Here is a 15297-nt window from a genome sequence, read left to right as displayed (position 1 = left end):
CTCGCCCTTTATGTCACTTTGACGATACACGGTTCTCCTTTTTAGTCCTTGGAGCACTTCCAAGTTGAAAGCTGCGTTCACAAAGGTCACTTGGTTGACAGTGCATCTGTCGTCAAAAAAAAAAATATATATATATATATATATATATATATGGTTTTGATCCTGTATTTGCTCATACGTGCATCCTTGGGGAATGGCGATGGTGGTGGGGTGTGCCACGCTGAACTCTGCCGTTTTGTCCCCAGGTCGTACTCAAAAATCCATAACTCATCACCCATGATAACTAAGCTTAAATAATTAGCATCATTTTCGTACATTTACAAGAGTCCTTGGCACTGGACCATATCATTTCCTTCGTCGGTCAACAGTTTTGGGACCAGTTTTGTACACATATTTTTCCATAGTAAAACCTTCGTTTACAATGTGATAAACGGTTATTTCCTCGTATTTAGAGTTTCTGACATCACTTTGAGGCTCAAACGTTGGTCAGAATTCAAAAAATCACGCATACACATCGCCTTTTCTTCATGTCGTGAGGCTGATGGACGCACACTGCGGAGTTCGCCAGCGAACTTATCTCAGCTCTCCATGAACGAGTTGTGCCATCAGAGAACTTGTGATTTCGACAAGCAGTCATCCTCAAAGACCTACTGATGAACAGAAATGATTCGGTGATGAACTTACCAGTTATCACCACATTATGAAAAAAATGATGACACTATGTTGGATCATTATGTGATAAACAATAGAGCACCCAATATAGAGTACTGTGGAATTCCATTAATGGTTCACCCTCTCCTTTCTCTTCTCCCTTCCTGATATTAGAAAAGTATCTCCTGTATACAGGGTATGAATTATTAGCACTGTCCTGCCGACGGTACGTTTGAGAGATTCCAAAACGCTGATATGAGGTAGTTTATACTAAGAAAGTAGATTTCTAAAAGTGTGTGCCTGATGATAAATATCCTTGGGGCCTGAGTCAGGGTTTGTTTACTGTGCTCACCTTATGATTGACATAGTGCCAGCGTACACACGAAGCTCTTTCCGTCTGCGCTGCACAGGCACACGTCGCAGCCCTGTTTGAACGTAGACCCAGGCTCACACTTTGAGGCTGCAATACATCAAACAGCTGTCATTAGTAGTAGTCGCTTCTTAGGTAAGTAGCCCATCTGTGAATCCTTCTGAAACATGCCTTGTTGTGGGTTAATTGAAAGCTAGAGTTTCTGGGGAAATTTAGTGGAAAGGTACCTCACATAAAAATATAACTCCTAAATGAAACCAGTAGCTATCGTTACAATTTTGCTATGACAAGGTTAGCATCAGAAATCAGTCTCATACACACAACTTATGCATAATGATTGGAAATAATTCATAATGAAGCTTAAGTAGGGGTAAAACACGAGTCTGCCTTAAAAATTACAAAGTAAGTCAGGTTGCTTTCACTGGCAAATATTGATGGAAGAAGTAAAGCAGATCAAAACAAGAGCAATGCGCATTGTCACAGGTTAGTATAGAAAGCGTGAAAGTGTGCAACTGCAATGGCAGATGATACAAGAGAGTGTTGTGCAAAACAGTGTGGATTACTGACAAAATTCAGAGAGAGATCATTCCTAGAAGAGTAATCCAATATGTGGTCATCTTTGCTCTCGGGGTCTTTCACGGTGGGATGCTTCATAAAAATGTTCTTGATCTGATCCGTTATAAATGGTTTACGAAAGCCTGGGACTAAGAAAACAATAGGTTTGTTTTCTGCTACCAGTCACGATTTTTTAAATTGTACTTTAAATTTTTTTCTCTGTCTACCATGCTATTTTTTCGTAATTATCGTTCCTTATATATAGTTAACGGTGAAGACCTCGTACTTATAGTTTCCTCATGGTCCATCTGTGTAAAGTCTCATCTATAAACAGGCAGCATACAGATCAGTGCTACATTGGACAACTTAAATACCTTTGAACCAAGAAAACATGCAACTGGAAATAAACACAGTGAAACAGATAGGGTTTTCCAATGACTATACTGCTTCCACGCTTGACACGTTCCTAGACAAAATGAATAAACATCCAGACACAAACCACAACACAGAAGAAAAAGACAAAAATCGTGTATCTAACACCCAGTACATTGGCAATATACACTCCTGGAAATGGAAAAAAGAACACATTGACACCGGTGTGTCAGACCCACCATACTTGCTCCGGACACTGCGAGAGGGCTGTACAAGCAATGATCACATGCATGGCACAGCAGACACACCAGGAACCGCGGTGTTGGCCGTCGAATGGCGCTAGCTGCGCAGCATTTGTGCACCGCCGCCGTCAGTGTCAGCCAGTTTGCCGTGGCATACGGAGCTCCATCGCAGTCTTTAACACTGGTAGCATGCCGTGACAGCGTGGACGTGAACCGTATGTGCAGTTGACGGACTTTGAGCGAGGGCGTATAGTGGGCATGCGGGAGGCCGGGTGGACGTACCGCCGAATTGCTCAACACGTGGGGCGTGAGGTCTCCACAGTACATCGATGTTGTCGCCAGTGGTCGGCGGAAGGTGCACGTGCCCGTCGACCTGGGACCGGACCGCAGCGACGCACGGATGCACGCCAAGACCGTAGGATCCTACGCAGTGCCGTAGGGGACCGCACCACCACTTCCCAGCAAATTAGGGACACTGTTGCTCCTGGGATATCGGCGAGGACCATTCGCAACCGTCTCCATGAAGCTGGGCTACGGTCCCGCACACCGTTAGGCCGTCTTCCGCTCACGCCCCAACATCGTGCAGCCTGCCTCCAGTGGTGTCGCGACAGGCGTGAATGGAGGGACAAATGGAGATGTGTCGTCTTCAGCGATGAGAGTCGCTTCTGCCTTGGTGCCAATGATGGTCGTATGCGTGTTTGGCGCCGTGCAGGTGAGCGCCACAATCAGGACTGCATACGACCGAGGCACACAGGGCCAACACCCAGCATCATGGTGTGGGGAGCGATCTCCTACACTGGCCGTACACCACTGGTGATCGTCGAGGGGACACTGAATAGTGCACGGTACATCCAAACCGTCATCGAACCCATCGTTCTACCATTCCTAGACCGGCAAGGGAACTTGCTGTTCCAACGGGACAATGCACGTCCGTATGTATCCCGTGCCACCCAACGTGCTCTAGAAGGTGTAAGTCAACTACCCTGGCCAGCAAGATCTCCGGATCTGTCCCCCATTGAGCATGTTTGGGTCTGGATGAAGCGTCGTCTCACGCGGTCTGCACGTCCAGCACGAACGCTGGTCCAACTGAGGTGCCAGGTGGAAATGGCATGGGAAGCCGTTCCACAGGACTACATCCAGCATCTCTACGATCGTCTCCATGGGAGAATAGCAGCCTGCATTGCTGCGAAAGGTGGATATACACTGTACTAGTGCCGACATTGTGCATGCTCTGTTGCCTGTGTCTATGTGCCTGTGGTTCTGTCAGAGTGATCATGTGATGTATCTGACCCCAGGAATGTGTCAATAAAGTTTCCCCTTCCTGGGACAATGAATTCACGGTGTTCTTATTTCAATTTCCAGGGGTGTATGACAGAAGATCGCAAATATTTTGTGAAACCACAAAGTAAAAATAGTGTTTCCTACATGTAATAAACTACAATAAACTCTACTACATAACAAAGTGAAATCATGACCCATAATCAGAGTCTGGCTATGGTCACTGGTTCAAATCCTGCCTCGGGCATGGATGTGTGTGATGTCCTTAGGTTAGTTAGGTTTAAGTAGTTCTAAGTCTAGGGGACTGATGACCTCAGATGTTAAGTCCCATAGTGCTTAGAGCCATTTGAACCAGAGTTCGGAATCCACAATATAGCGTGCCAGGAATGCTATGTATTCTACCTAGGACAAACTGGCCGAGATTTCAACACAAATTATGCAGAGCACATTTAAGCTTACAGACAAAACAGACCCACAATATCAGCAATAGCCACACTCATCCACAATACAGGACACTCATTTGGAAAAGTAGAGCAACATTTCAAAGTATGCCCGCGAATAAATAAAGGGCATATAATGGATCTATTAGAAGAACTGGAGACATATTCAGATTACAGATAATACGTTGATAAAGCATTAAACGAAGAACTTGAAACACAATCACTGTATTTCTTCAGCTGCTAGAAAGAAGCACCATTGCAAGTAGATATAAGCAAACTACGATAAATACCATAAGTACAAAAGCGTGTCATATTCTGTGGGAACCCTGTAACTTTGTCTCTGTTGGCTACATCTAAAAACATCTTTGGAACTGTTTGTTTCTATAAGTTTGTTGATCTCGATATACAATGAAGTGACAAAAGTCATGGGATAGCAATACGCAATATACAGAAGGCAGTATTTTCTCGCGCACAAGGTATATAAGGGCAGTGCGTTGGTGGAACCGTCATTTGTACTCCAGTGATTCATGTCAAAATATTTCCGACTTGAGTATGCCCGCACGACGGGAATTAACAATCTTTGAACCTGGAATGGTGGTTGGAGCTAGATGCATGGGACATTTCATTTCGGAAACCGTTAGGGAATTCAATATTCCGAAATCCACAGTGTCAGAGTGTGCCGTGAATACCAGACATCAGGCATTACCTCTCTCCTCGGACAACGCAGTGGCTGACAGCCTTCACTTCAAGACCGAGAGCAGCGGCGTTTGCATAGAGTTGTCAGTGCTAACAGACAAGCAACTCCGCGTGAAATAACCTCAGAAGTCGATGTAGGACGTACGACGAACGCATCTGTTACGACACAGTGCGGCGAAATTTGGCGTTAATGGGCTACGCAGCAGACGACCGTTGCGAGTGCTTTTGCTAACAATACGACATCGCCTGCAGTGGCTGTCTTGGACCCTGGGCTACAGGAAAACCGTGGCCTGGTCAGATGAGCCCCAGTTTCAGTTGGTAAGAGGTGATGGTAGCGTTCGAGTGTGGCGCACACGCCACGAGGCCATGGACCTGAATTGTCAACAAGGCACTGTGCAAGCTGGTGGTGGCTCCGTAATACGTTTTGTACTTAATTTTAAGTAGGTCCCAGTCATTTGCAATAAATGTTACTGATTATATTTATCTTCACTCTACCCTCCCGTGAAACATACTTTGCCATTCACAATCATGTTTTACAGAAGAATTTGCATGGACAGTAGTTTGATAGAAACACTGTGATTATCGACATAAAGCATCGCACATTTTCTATCGGCGACGTATTTTGCCGTTATTCGAACATTGTGACTTTCGACAAGAATCATAGGAGAGGAAAGTAATTGATTTTAGGCTCTGTTGGGTCTTAAACCAAGTGTGGTCTACAGATAGAATTTTGAACGATTTGCATTGTACAGACACATGTTGATGGCCGTCAGAGGAACTAGTGCTACTGAGATCGAACTTGTGGCACTTTTTAACAGTGAAACCAACTGTTCGAGGCAATGATCAAGTGGGATGTAAAACGACAGTTGATTTCATTACGTCTTTTCAGGGTGTGTTGATCTTAATTCGTGTGACTTCTACCTGTGGGCTTATCTGTTGGTATGTTATCAAGCCTTGTATGAGTAGTATGCATTTTTGATGCCTCTGATGTACTGCTTTCCTTGCAGTGGTTCAAATGGTTCAAATGGCTCAGAGCACTATGCGACTTAACTTCTGAGGTCATCAGTCGCCTAGAACTTAGAACTAATTAAACGTAACTAACCTAAGGACATCACATACATCCATGCCCGAGGCAGGATTCGAACCTGCGACCGTAGCGGTCGCTCGGCTCCAGACTGTAGCGCCTAGAACCGCACGGCCACTCCGGTCGGTTTTCCTTGCCGTGACATTGGTTGTAAAAACCGAAACTGGTAAAGCTGACAGATGCATACAAAAAGTGTTAAGGGGCTCCGGAACGCCCTATACTTGCAATGTTAAAATAACGCTTATAAATTACATCTTTCCTCACAAAGTATTTGAGGTAGGAAGTTGAACTTTTTACAGATTATTTATTGGAATATGGGCTACAACTTAACACAGGGATTTTACAAAATTTTAGTTCAGTTATTAAAGATGATTTTTTTTGCAATTGTAATGAAAATTCACAACATTTTTTTGCAATTTTTTATTTATATATTCAAAAATATACAGTTTTTTGGAAATAGGCTGTGTTAAATTATGCAGAAGGTACTGTGTAACATTTACTGAAAGTTTGAAACAAATATGTTTGGAAGATCCTTAGAAAACATGTAATTAGTATGAGAAAATAAAAGTTTTGGGAATCGAGCGACAAAGATTGGAGTAACTTTTTAGTGCATTCCAGGTCCGTAGGATGGATTATCTTCATCCTCTGCAAACTCCTCCTCCAGCTTCCTCTTGTTCCTCCTCCTGTTTACTCTTGCTTGTATTTCTAGACTCTTTACAGCCCTGTCTGCAGCCCGAAGGCGTTCCTTGTCTAAAGCAAGCATCGCTCGTTGTTGTGTTCGTAGATTTTGCTACCATTTTCTTCAGTTGCAGTTACTGCAACACTGTTCCAAAAGGTGGTCATGTATGAACACTTATCACATTTCAGTTGTATTTCACTAGCAAGTCCTACGTGCTTTATTATGGAGAGTTCCAGACCAACTTCACTACAATGAAGACATCTTACACAGTTTGAAAAAATTCCTTTGAGAATCGACATATCAAATATTTCATTCACATCCGATTCGCCCATAAAACATTCATAGTTTTCACTCATTGAACCAAGCTTCTTCTGTGAAGTATTTTCTTTCCCACTTTGACTGCTATGGGCAGGTGTACTTGAGAGGTTAGGTTCACTCACTTGGTTATCGTCTTTATTGTTTACAGTAATAACACATACCTTTGGCTTTCCAACATTTCTCCTTTTCTTAAAAGCCTTCAGAGGATTTCTAATAACTTTACTTTTACTCATTATTATACTTCAACAAAACAGAGACTCAAGAAACAGAATTAATTACGAATATTTTCGAGATAACGACAGAGTAAATAAACATGAAACAATCGACAATCACACCAGCGATATATATTGAACTATCACAGGTTAGCCACAACACGTACTTTATCTCACATCACTAAAATGTACCTGATGAACACGGACGTAAATAATAACACCATTTGACAGCAGTTTAACAACGCCACAGTGGGTCACGCCCATGTAGAACATATTTTTAAAAAAATTTAAAAATAGTTGTAGTCTTTGGAATTGAATAAATTATATATCTATTAAAAGGTAATAGTCTGCAGATTCAGATAACGCAAAAAAGTAAAAATTGAACTTTCCATGATTTTGAGCCTTTCCGGAGCCCCTTAATCCATGTGTCACAAGTGTTGATTCTGCTGATTTCGGATTTCGCTATTACTACACATCTGATATCGGGTGGTGCTATTCCGACCAGAACTGGATCTCCTCGACTGGAGTTGACGTCAGCCACCCTCTCACCACGATGGAAGTTTAATGAATGGCGATATAAATCGGTTTTGAGTGGCAGGACTGGTACCTTACAAGGGAAGCGTGTTCCCCTGCCATGTTGCACAAGGCTAGATCCTACGTCTAAAGACTACGACGTCATGCTCATCAACTTGTGCCTTCGAGTTTTCTTAGGATATTGTTTCATGCTGCGACCTTCATTCTGACAATGTCACATCTCTCCTTGTACGTTATACTCCTACCAAGAGTAAGGAGGGAGTTATCGTACTGCACGTGCCCTTGATCAGATTATAAATGAAATCGCCCGATCTGCTGATGTATCGACGCTGACTGGATTGATGGCCACAAAAAGATCCTAACTGGAAGAGAAACGGTAGGAGTGTCACGCATGGTCAGTAACAATCTGTTTCAAACTCGAAATAAATTGCTGCTGACGGTGCACGAGTCAATGCAAATCTTTCTCAAGCAGTTTCCAAGCAAATACTGGGAATGGAAATGAATGCGATGGACATTTGGCGTCTTATGCCACTGGAAGATAAAGCTACGTGCATTCAGGAGCTAACTGGAGACTTGTTCGTGGTCCTCTCAATAGCAATTTCGCTTCTTTTCAAACGACTCTAAACATAGAGTGTCTGACAACCGTAGGATGTGGAAAGTGTGGTTTAGGCCGGAAGCACTTATGTGATGTTTTGGGGATGTTGCTCGCTCTGTGGATGAGACTCACTCTTCCTGGTTGCTGTGATCCTGAACCAGGATATTTATTTGGCATTCACAGTGACCTAGTATTGCCCATTCTTCCCGATAAGCACGCTGTGGACACTCCTGCCATCCAAGACGGCAACTGCCGCGTTCATATGGCTATGAGCAATAGTCACCGGTTTGACGAACACTCAGAATCGCTATCGAACCTTAGTAGCTCCCTCAACCAACCGGTCTTTGTCCTCTGCAAATAGCAGACTGTTTTGATCAATTGGTGAAATGCAGCAATCAACATATCCTCAGTTTGGTGGTCTATCGCAACTAATCATCATTGTATGGTTTCAGCTCGACAAGCCACACATGTGCAAATCTGTGCACTTTCTTCCTAAATGCAGTGCGGCCCTTAGAAAGTGGAACGGCCATGTGACACGCTGGTAGTGTGATGCCTCTGGGATACCTAATTACCTATCTTGCGTGCTTAATTGGCTGATACGACTAAGTCTAGTTGTAGCCACACTTTGAGATTTCATAAGTGCTCAACTTGGGAGTTACCTACATAAGAAGGTAGTACTCTTTACACTACCTGATATTTCATTCAGGTCTAACTCCGTCTTTGCTGTGCAACATTTCATAACTGAAACGTATACAAAAAGTCTTTTTTATACGAACATCATAACAAAGAAGCTAAGATTAAGGTGGTGTAGCAGGAAGTGAACAGACCACTGACCTTTGATGAAGGGAAGCTGACAGTTCTCTAAGAGGGTACATGCGAGTGTCCTGCCGTCAGGACCACAGATACACTTGTTGCAGTCTTGCGGGAAGGCCGCGCCAGGTTTGCACCTCATTTCATCTCCTGAAAAGTAACATTAAGCTCAAGGTTATAGCCAGCATTGCCAGATTTTATTCTGCACAAAGATTACGCTAAATATTGAAAGTAAAATGTTATATATTTATATTAGAAGTAAGGGTTCGGCGGCCCAACATCTATAGTGGATGGTATATAGTGTAACAATGTCCTGTTGTCATTTCCCGGGTGGATCGTGGGAAGGATGCAAGACGAGTCCTACAAAGCGTTACATACCTGCCGTTTTCCATAATATCAGCAGAGAAGCAGCGATTGGTAACAACATTGATATTACTGTGACAATGATTAATAAATGCAAAATGTTCCCCAAGAACGCTAGGACAGTATTTGTATTTAACAGAAATAATAGGCTATCATTCTTTGTGACACACATCACGTTACCCGTGTTTGCAGAGCATTGCTGGGACACAACATTGAACGACATGTCAGTTACGACATGTGCTGGTAAATGTGTTTCAAATACAGATTGTCTTGTTTTAAGGCTATAATGAGGTTCGCATGATCGCTAACCAACTGTTTCTGGATTCTGGAATATGTTTGGCTTATATAAAATACATCAGCACCCATATGACCATCGAAACAGAAATATTTTCGAATTTGGTCTTCGTTTTTCACCGTAATATCGTCAAATATGAAGACAGTGTTTGGCTTTGCTTTTTCATGTGGAGGATATCACCGCTTTCACTGAATGTCGTGTATGTAACACTATCTACACCGCGCAGTATCTCCAGTAATAGCTGATACTTGGGTTGTAACAGTGTTTTTGAGAAAACCAAAACACATTCATCTGTTAGCAGCGTTACGAGGACATTAGTCTTGCCACAGTTGGATGGACCTACAATAATTGCTCGTATATTATCAGGAAGGAGACTTCCGTTCTTCTTCTTCTTCTTCAGGTCTTCTTTTGCATCTTCACAGGGCCAGGCACTGACAACAAAGTCCTTGTGATGAGGAAGTTGCACCCACCCTGACATGATATTAACTACGTCAGGTACTGAGAAGTAATCGACATATTTAGAAAGATACACTTGAAAGGATGGTAATAGTATGTGTAGCCACTATAACTCCATCACCTAACCGACTGACCTCTATTGGCTACACAGAGAAATCAGCTGTATATATTACCCATGAAGAGTAAATTGATCATTCATTATATCAATAATTGGTTAGGCTGGTAACTGTCTGCTGCTGTTGATGCACTATTATAGGTGCAGCATTGAAAAAATAAGGATGTTAATAAGCGTAATACTTGACTGTAATGGGAGAGGTATGAAAGAAAACACAAATATGGTTTGAGATTATATATACACACATTGTTTATTTATTTAAATATCATATATAGGATTATAGGATGTAGAATTTCAAGAAAATCGTCAGACTCTTTCTTTATCTTCATCTTCGCACTTATACAGTATTTCCCAAACAAAGCTTTTTACATGCAATAAATTACGCCCATAAATACCCCCACGAACCATGGACCTTGCCGTTCGTGGGGAGGCTTGCGTGCCTCAGCGATACAGATGGCCGTACCGTAGGTGCAACCACAACGGAGAGGTATCTGTTGAGAGACCAGACAAAGGTGTGGTTCCTGAAGAGGGGCAGCAGCCTTTTCAGAAGTTGCAGGGGCAACAGTCTGGATGATTGACTGATCTGGCCTTGCAACACTAACCAAAACGGCCTTGCTGTGCTGGTACTGCGAATGGCTGAAAGCAAGGGGAAACTACAGCCGTAATTTTTCCCGAGGGCATGCAGCTTTACTGTATGATAATGGAATGTAGTCGAATTAAGTCGGGTGATGCTGAGGGAATTAGATTAGGAAATGAGACACTTAAAGTAGTAAAGGAGTTTTTCTATTTGGGGAGCAAAATAACTGATGATGGTCGAGGTAGAGAGGATATAAAATGTAGACTGGCAATGGCAAGGAAAGCGTTTCTGAAGAAGAGAAATTTGTTAACATTAAGTATAGATTTAAGTGTCAGGAAGCCGTTTCTCTAGGTATTCGTATAGAGTGTAGCCATATATGGAAGTGAAACATGGACAATAAATAGTTTGGACAAGAAGAGAATGGAAGCTTTCTAAATGTGGTGCTACAGAAGAATGCTGAAGATTAGATGGGTAGATAACATAACTAATGAGGAGGTATTGAATATAATTGGGGAGAATAGGAGTTTGTGGCACAACTTGACAAGAAGAAGAGACCGGTTGGTAGGACATGTTCAGAGGCATCAAGGGATCACAAATTTAGCATTGGAGGGCAGCGTGGAGGGTAAAAATCGTAGAGGGAGACCAAGAGATGAATACACTAAGCAGATTCAGAAGGATGTAGGTTGCAGTAGGTACTGGGAGATGAAGAAGCTTGCACAGGATAGAGTAGCATGGAGAGCTGCATCAAATCAGTCTCAGGACTGAAGACAACAACAACAACAAAAAATTCCGCGTATCTCCCTCAAGCCAATGGATGCCTCACAGTGCTCAGTTTTTTCAGGCACACATTTAATATATCTCTCTTTCGATTCAGCGTTCATGTGCAAACAAAAGTACTGCTTCAAATCATCAACATAAGAAGTTTACAACATCATCGTATGCAGAATCTATGCTTAGCAACCAGCGGTTCAATCTCTCCGAAGCAAGATGTAGTGCAGTATCCAGATTGTATAACTTCATAACTGAGGCCTGCCTTAGATAAACACAGTTGTCACTCGATTTCATACATAGTGCACTGTCATCATACACTGTTGTAATAGATAGTGTCACACCAGTAAGGCGAATGTCTGGGGGAGAACGAGTTGGATAATACTCTGTAGCCATCTGCTCATTGATGTAGGGCTCTGCACGACATACTTCGTCCCAGTCAAATTTCGAAATTGGCACTTTAACACCCTACGACGCATTTTCAATTTCTATTCTCGCATTCAAGCCCCAGACATGATGTGCTTCTATACCAACGTTTACACGTTTTGTTCCGCTGGGATTTAAATTGCATGTGGTACTGAAAAGCATGGGTACACTCGATGACTTCTCATCCACAGCATCTGCTTTCTGTGGCTCAACTAGCACAGGGATGTTGTGCTGGGATGGGTTGTATGTTGGTGACCAGTACTGTCCACCATCTTGCTGTTGTTTGGGACCACCAGCAGCGTTCGATGTGTTGGGAGCAGATAGTGTGACCTCATCACACAAATCGATGAGTGGGACAGACAACAACAGCTCCTTGTCCTGCTCCAGCAAGTTGGCTATGTGAGCCACAGGATCCCACGTGGTCGCTAGAGGTTCAGACATGCTGGAGGTTGTTCTGCAGTAGGTCCAGAAGTCAGTCATCTTGACAAGATGGCATCCGAGGTTGCTACAGGTCCAGCCAAGGCAGAGATCAGAATGTTGGCACTCCATGCTGCTACTGCTGAAAAAAGATAAGGAAGCATTACATATGGACCAAGACGTGGAAACAACCAATAATAATAATAATAATAATAATAATAAAGATAATCACAGAGAAAGATGTGATATAGGATACTTACTTTTCCATTTCTTTCTGTTCTGCAGGGCTGTGTTTGATTGAGACTGCTGTTGTCGCTTCATGGTTCTTCTTCTTCTGCTGCTTCTGGCCGACTAAGCAAGACTGAGGTTCCAAAGCTATTGAGCCTGCCCTATACCCCCCCAATGATGTTACTAGGTCCGCCATCCTACTGCCTGAAGTCTAGCATTTGAATGGGTTAAGGGTTTCTATTGGTTCCCACCATTTCCCCCCACCCCAGACCACCATCTTGGATTATGTCACGGGAGGGACGACAGCACCCTCTGGTGACAGTACTGTGTACTAGGTCAGTTTGACTCTGGACCCCATGCTGGACACACTGGATGGAAGTACTCCCTCAAATTGTTTAAATAAAAACTATTTAAGTAAAGACCATTCTATCCAGCAGGGGCAGTGTCCTTTTCCCACCAATTCCTAGGAAGAGGTGGCGGTCGGATGACTTAGGTTAGTGGTGGTATCCCAAGTGACCTGCTGGAATTTTAACTTCCTGCCACTATCTGTGGGAGGGGAGGGGAGGGGATTGGTGAGGGGAGGGGATTTGGTTAGTGGAGGTAGCCGAACTGCCCTATTTTCCAGTCAAAATTTGAACTTCTCACCATGACGTCATTGCGACATTGCCATATATATCGCCGCCATCTAGGATCCGCCATCTTGAATAAATTTGGCAACAATGGGGAGTGGGGCCATACGCCCTTTGTTCCACTACTGCATTCGTTATGAATTACAAAGCAACATTGCATCGTAATTCAGAGTAACACTGGTATAAGGTTCAAAGGACGCAGCTGCCACGAGCGTGTACGAATGCGAGCTGGCATTATCGTGGAATGTTGACGAATTGCTGTGTCAGTATATGCCGACCGCAGAACGCCTCAAAGAACACACAGTAGAAACGTCTCATCGCTGGCCGCCTGCATGAGCAGAACTGTTCCCAATTCGCGTGGTTTCGAGGCGTAGTTCATGTCTTTTTCAGATCACGAAGGAGTCTTGACAACTCCGTCTTTGTTCATGTTGGTTCGTCAGACACAGTTAAGAAGGGTCGGCGTAGGAAGCACGTTATTATGCATGTCTTTATAGAAATAAAGACGAGAAAGTTAACAGTAGTTCGAGTATTTCTGTACATCATGTACCCAACTTGTGTTCGAACATTATGAATTACCTTGAAGAAAATGGTCTATTGACACACAGTCAACATGGATTTAGAAAACATCGTTCTTGTGAAACACAACCAGCTCTTTACGCACACGAAGTGTTGAGTGCTACTGACCAGGGATTTCAGATCGATTCCGTATTTCTGGATTTCCGGAAGGCTTTTGACACTGTACCACACTAGCGGCTTGTAGTGTAATTGCGTGCATGTGGAAAATCGTGTCAGTTAGTTCAGGTAGTTCGTAGTAGTTGACAGAAAGTAAAACCTAAATGATTTCTGGCGCTCACAAAGGTTATAGGCCCTTTGCGGTTACTTGCCTTCATAAACGGTTTGGGAGACAATCTGAGAAACCATCTTCTATTGTTTGCAGATGACCCTGTCGTTTATCGACTAATAAAGTCATCAGAAGATCAAAACAAATTTCAAAACAATTTAGAAAAGATGTGAAAATTGGCAGTTCACCCTAAATAACGAAAAGTGAGTTGTCATCCACATGAGCACTAAAAAGAATGCGTTAAACTTCTGTTACACGATAAATCAGTCAAATCTAAAGGAGGTAAATTCAACTAAATACCTAGGAATTACAATTACGAACAACTTAAACTGGAAGGAACACACAGAAAAAGTTGTGGGGAAGGCTAACCAAAGATTGCGTTTTATTGGCAGGACACTTAGAAAATGTAACAGATCTACACTACGCTTGTCCGTCCTCTTTTACAATACTGCTGCCCGGTATGGGATCCTTACCAGTTAGGATTGACGGAGTACATCGAAAAAGTTCAAAGAAGGGCAGCACGTTTTGTATTATCGCGAAATATGGGAGAAAGTGTCACCGAAATGATACATGATTTGGGGTGGACATCATTAAAACATAGGCGCTTTTCGTTGCGGTGGAATCTTGTCACGAAATTAGAATCACCATCTTTCTCCCCCTAATGCGAAAATATGTTGTTGACACTGACCTACCTTGGGAGAAACGATCACCATAATGAAATAAGGGAAATCAGAGCTCGTACGAAAATATATAGATGTTCGTTCTTTTACGAGACTGGAACAAAAGAGAATAGTGAAGGTGGTTCGATGAACCCTCTGTCGGGCACTTAAACATGATTTGCAGAGTATCCATGTAGATGTAGATGTAATGGTAAGGCGATCGTTAGCGAAACGCGGGAAATCCAGATTCGAGTTACCGTCCAGCACAAATTTTCACTGTCGTCTTCCCGTTATACACTTGACAGTTGTTTGTGTTCGTAACTGAGAAGACTTTCATTGTATTTCAGAACGGCTGTAGTCACCGCAGCGCCTTTGGAGATGCATGCATCTCCAAAGGTAAACTGAATCGTTGTTGTTGTTGTTGTGGTCTTCAGTCCAGAGACTGGTTTGATGCAGCTCTCCATGCTACTCTATCCTGTGCAAGCTTCTTCATCTCCCAGTACCTACTGCAACCTACATCCTTCTGAATCTGTTTAGTGTATTCATCTCTTGGTCTCCCTCTGCGATTTTTACCCTCGACGCTGCCCTCCAATACTAAATTGGTGATCCCTTGATGCCTCAGAATATGCCCTACCAACCGATCCCTTCTTCTACTTAAGTTGTGCCACAAATTTCTCTTCTCTCCAG

General features: G+C 43.0%; 1 protein-coding gene across 1 annotated transcript in view; it reads right to left on the bottom strand.

Moving 5' to 3' along the window:
- Positions 1-1004: 1004 nt before the first annotated feature.
- LOC126419383 (kielin/chordin-like protein) overlaps positions 1005-15297 on the bottom strand; it is a 120356-nt gene continuing 106063 nt past the window's right edge. The window contains exon 11 of the mRNA XM_050086571.1: positions 1005-1111. Coding sequence (XP_049942528.1) covers positions 1005-1111 — 107 coding nt within the window. The remainder of the gene's footprint in view (positions 1112-15297) is intronic.

This window comes from Schistocerca serialis, chromosome 9 (genome assembly GCF_023864345.2).
Source record: "Schistocerca serialis cubense isolate TAMUIC-IGC-003099 chromosome 9, iqSchSeri2.2, whole genome shotgun sequence".
Lineage (NCBI taxonomy): Eukaryota > Metazoa > Arthropoda > Insecta > Orthoptera > Acrididae > Schistocerca > Schistocerca serialis.
This window is presented reverse-complemented; position numbering and strand designations above follow the sequence as displayed.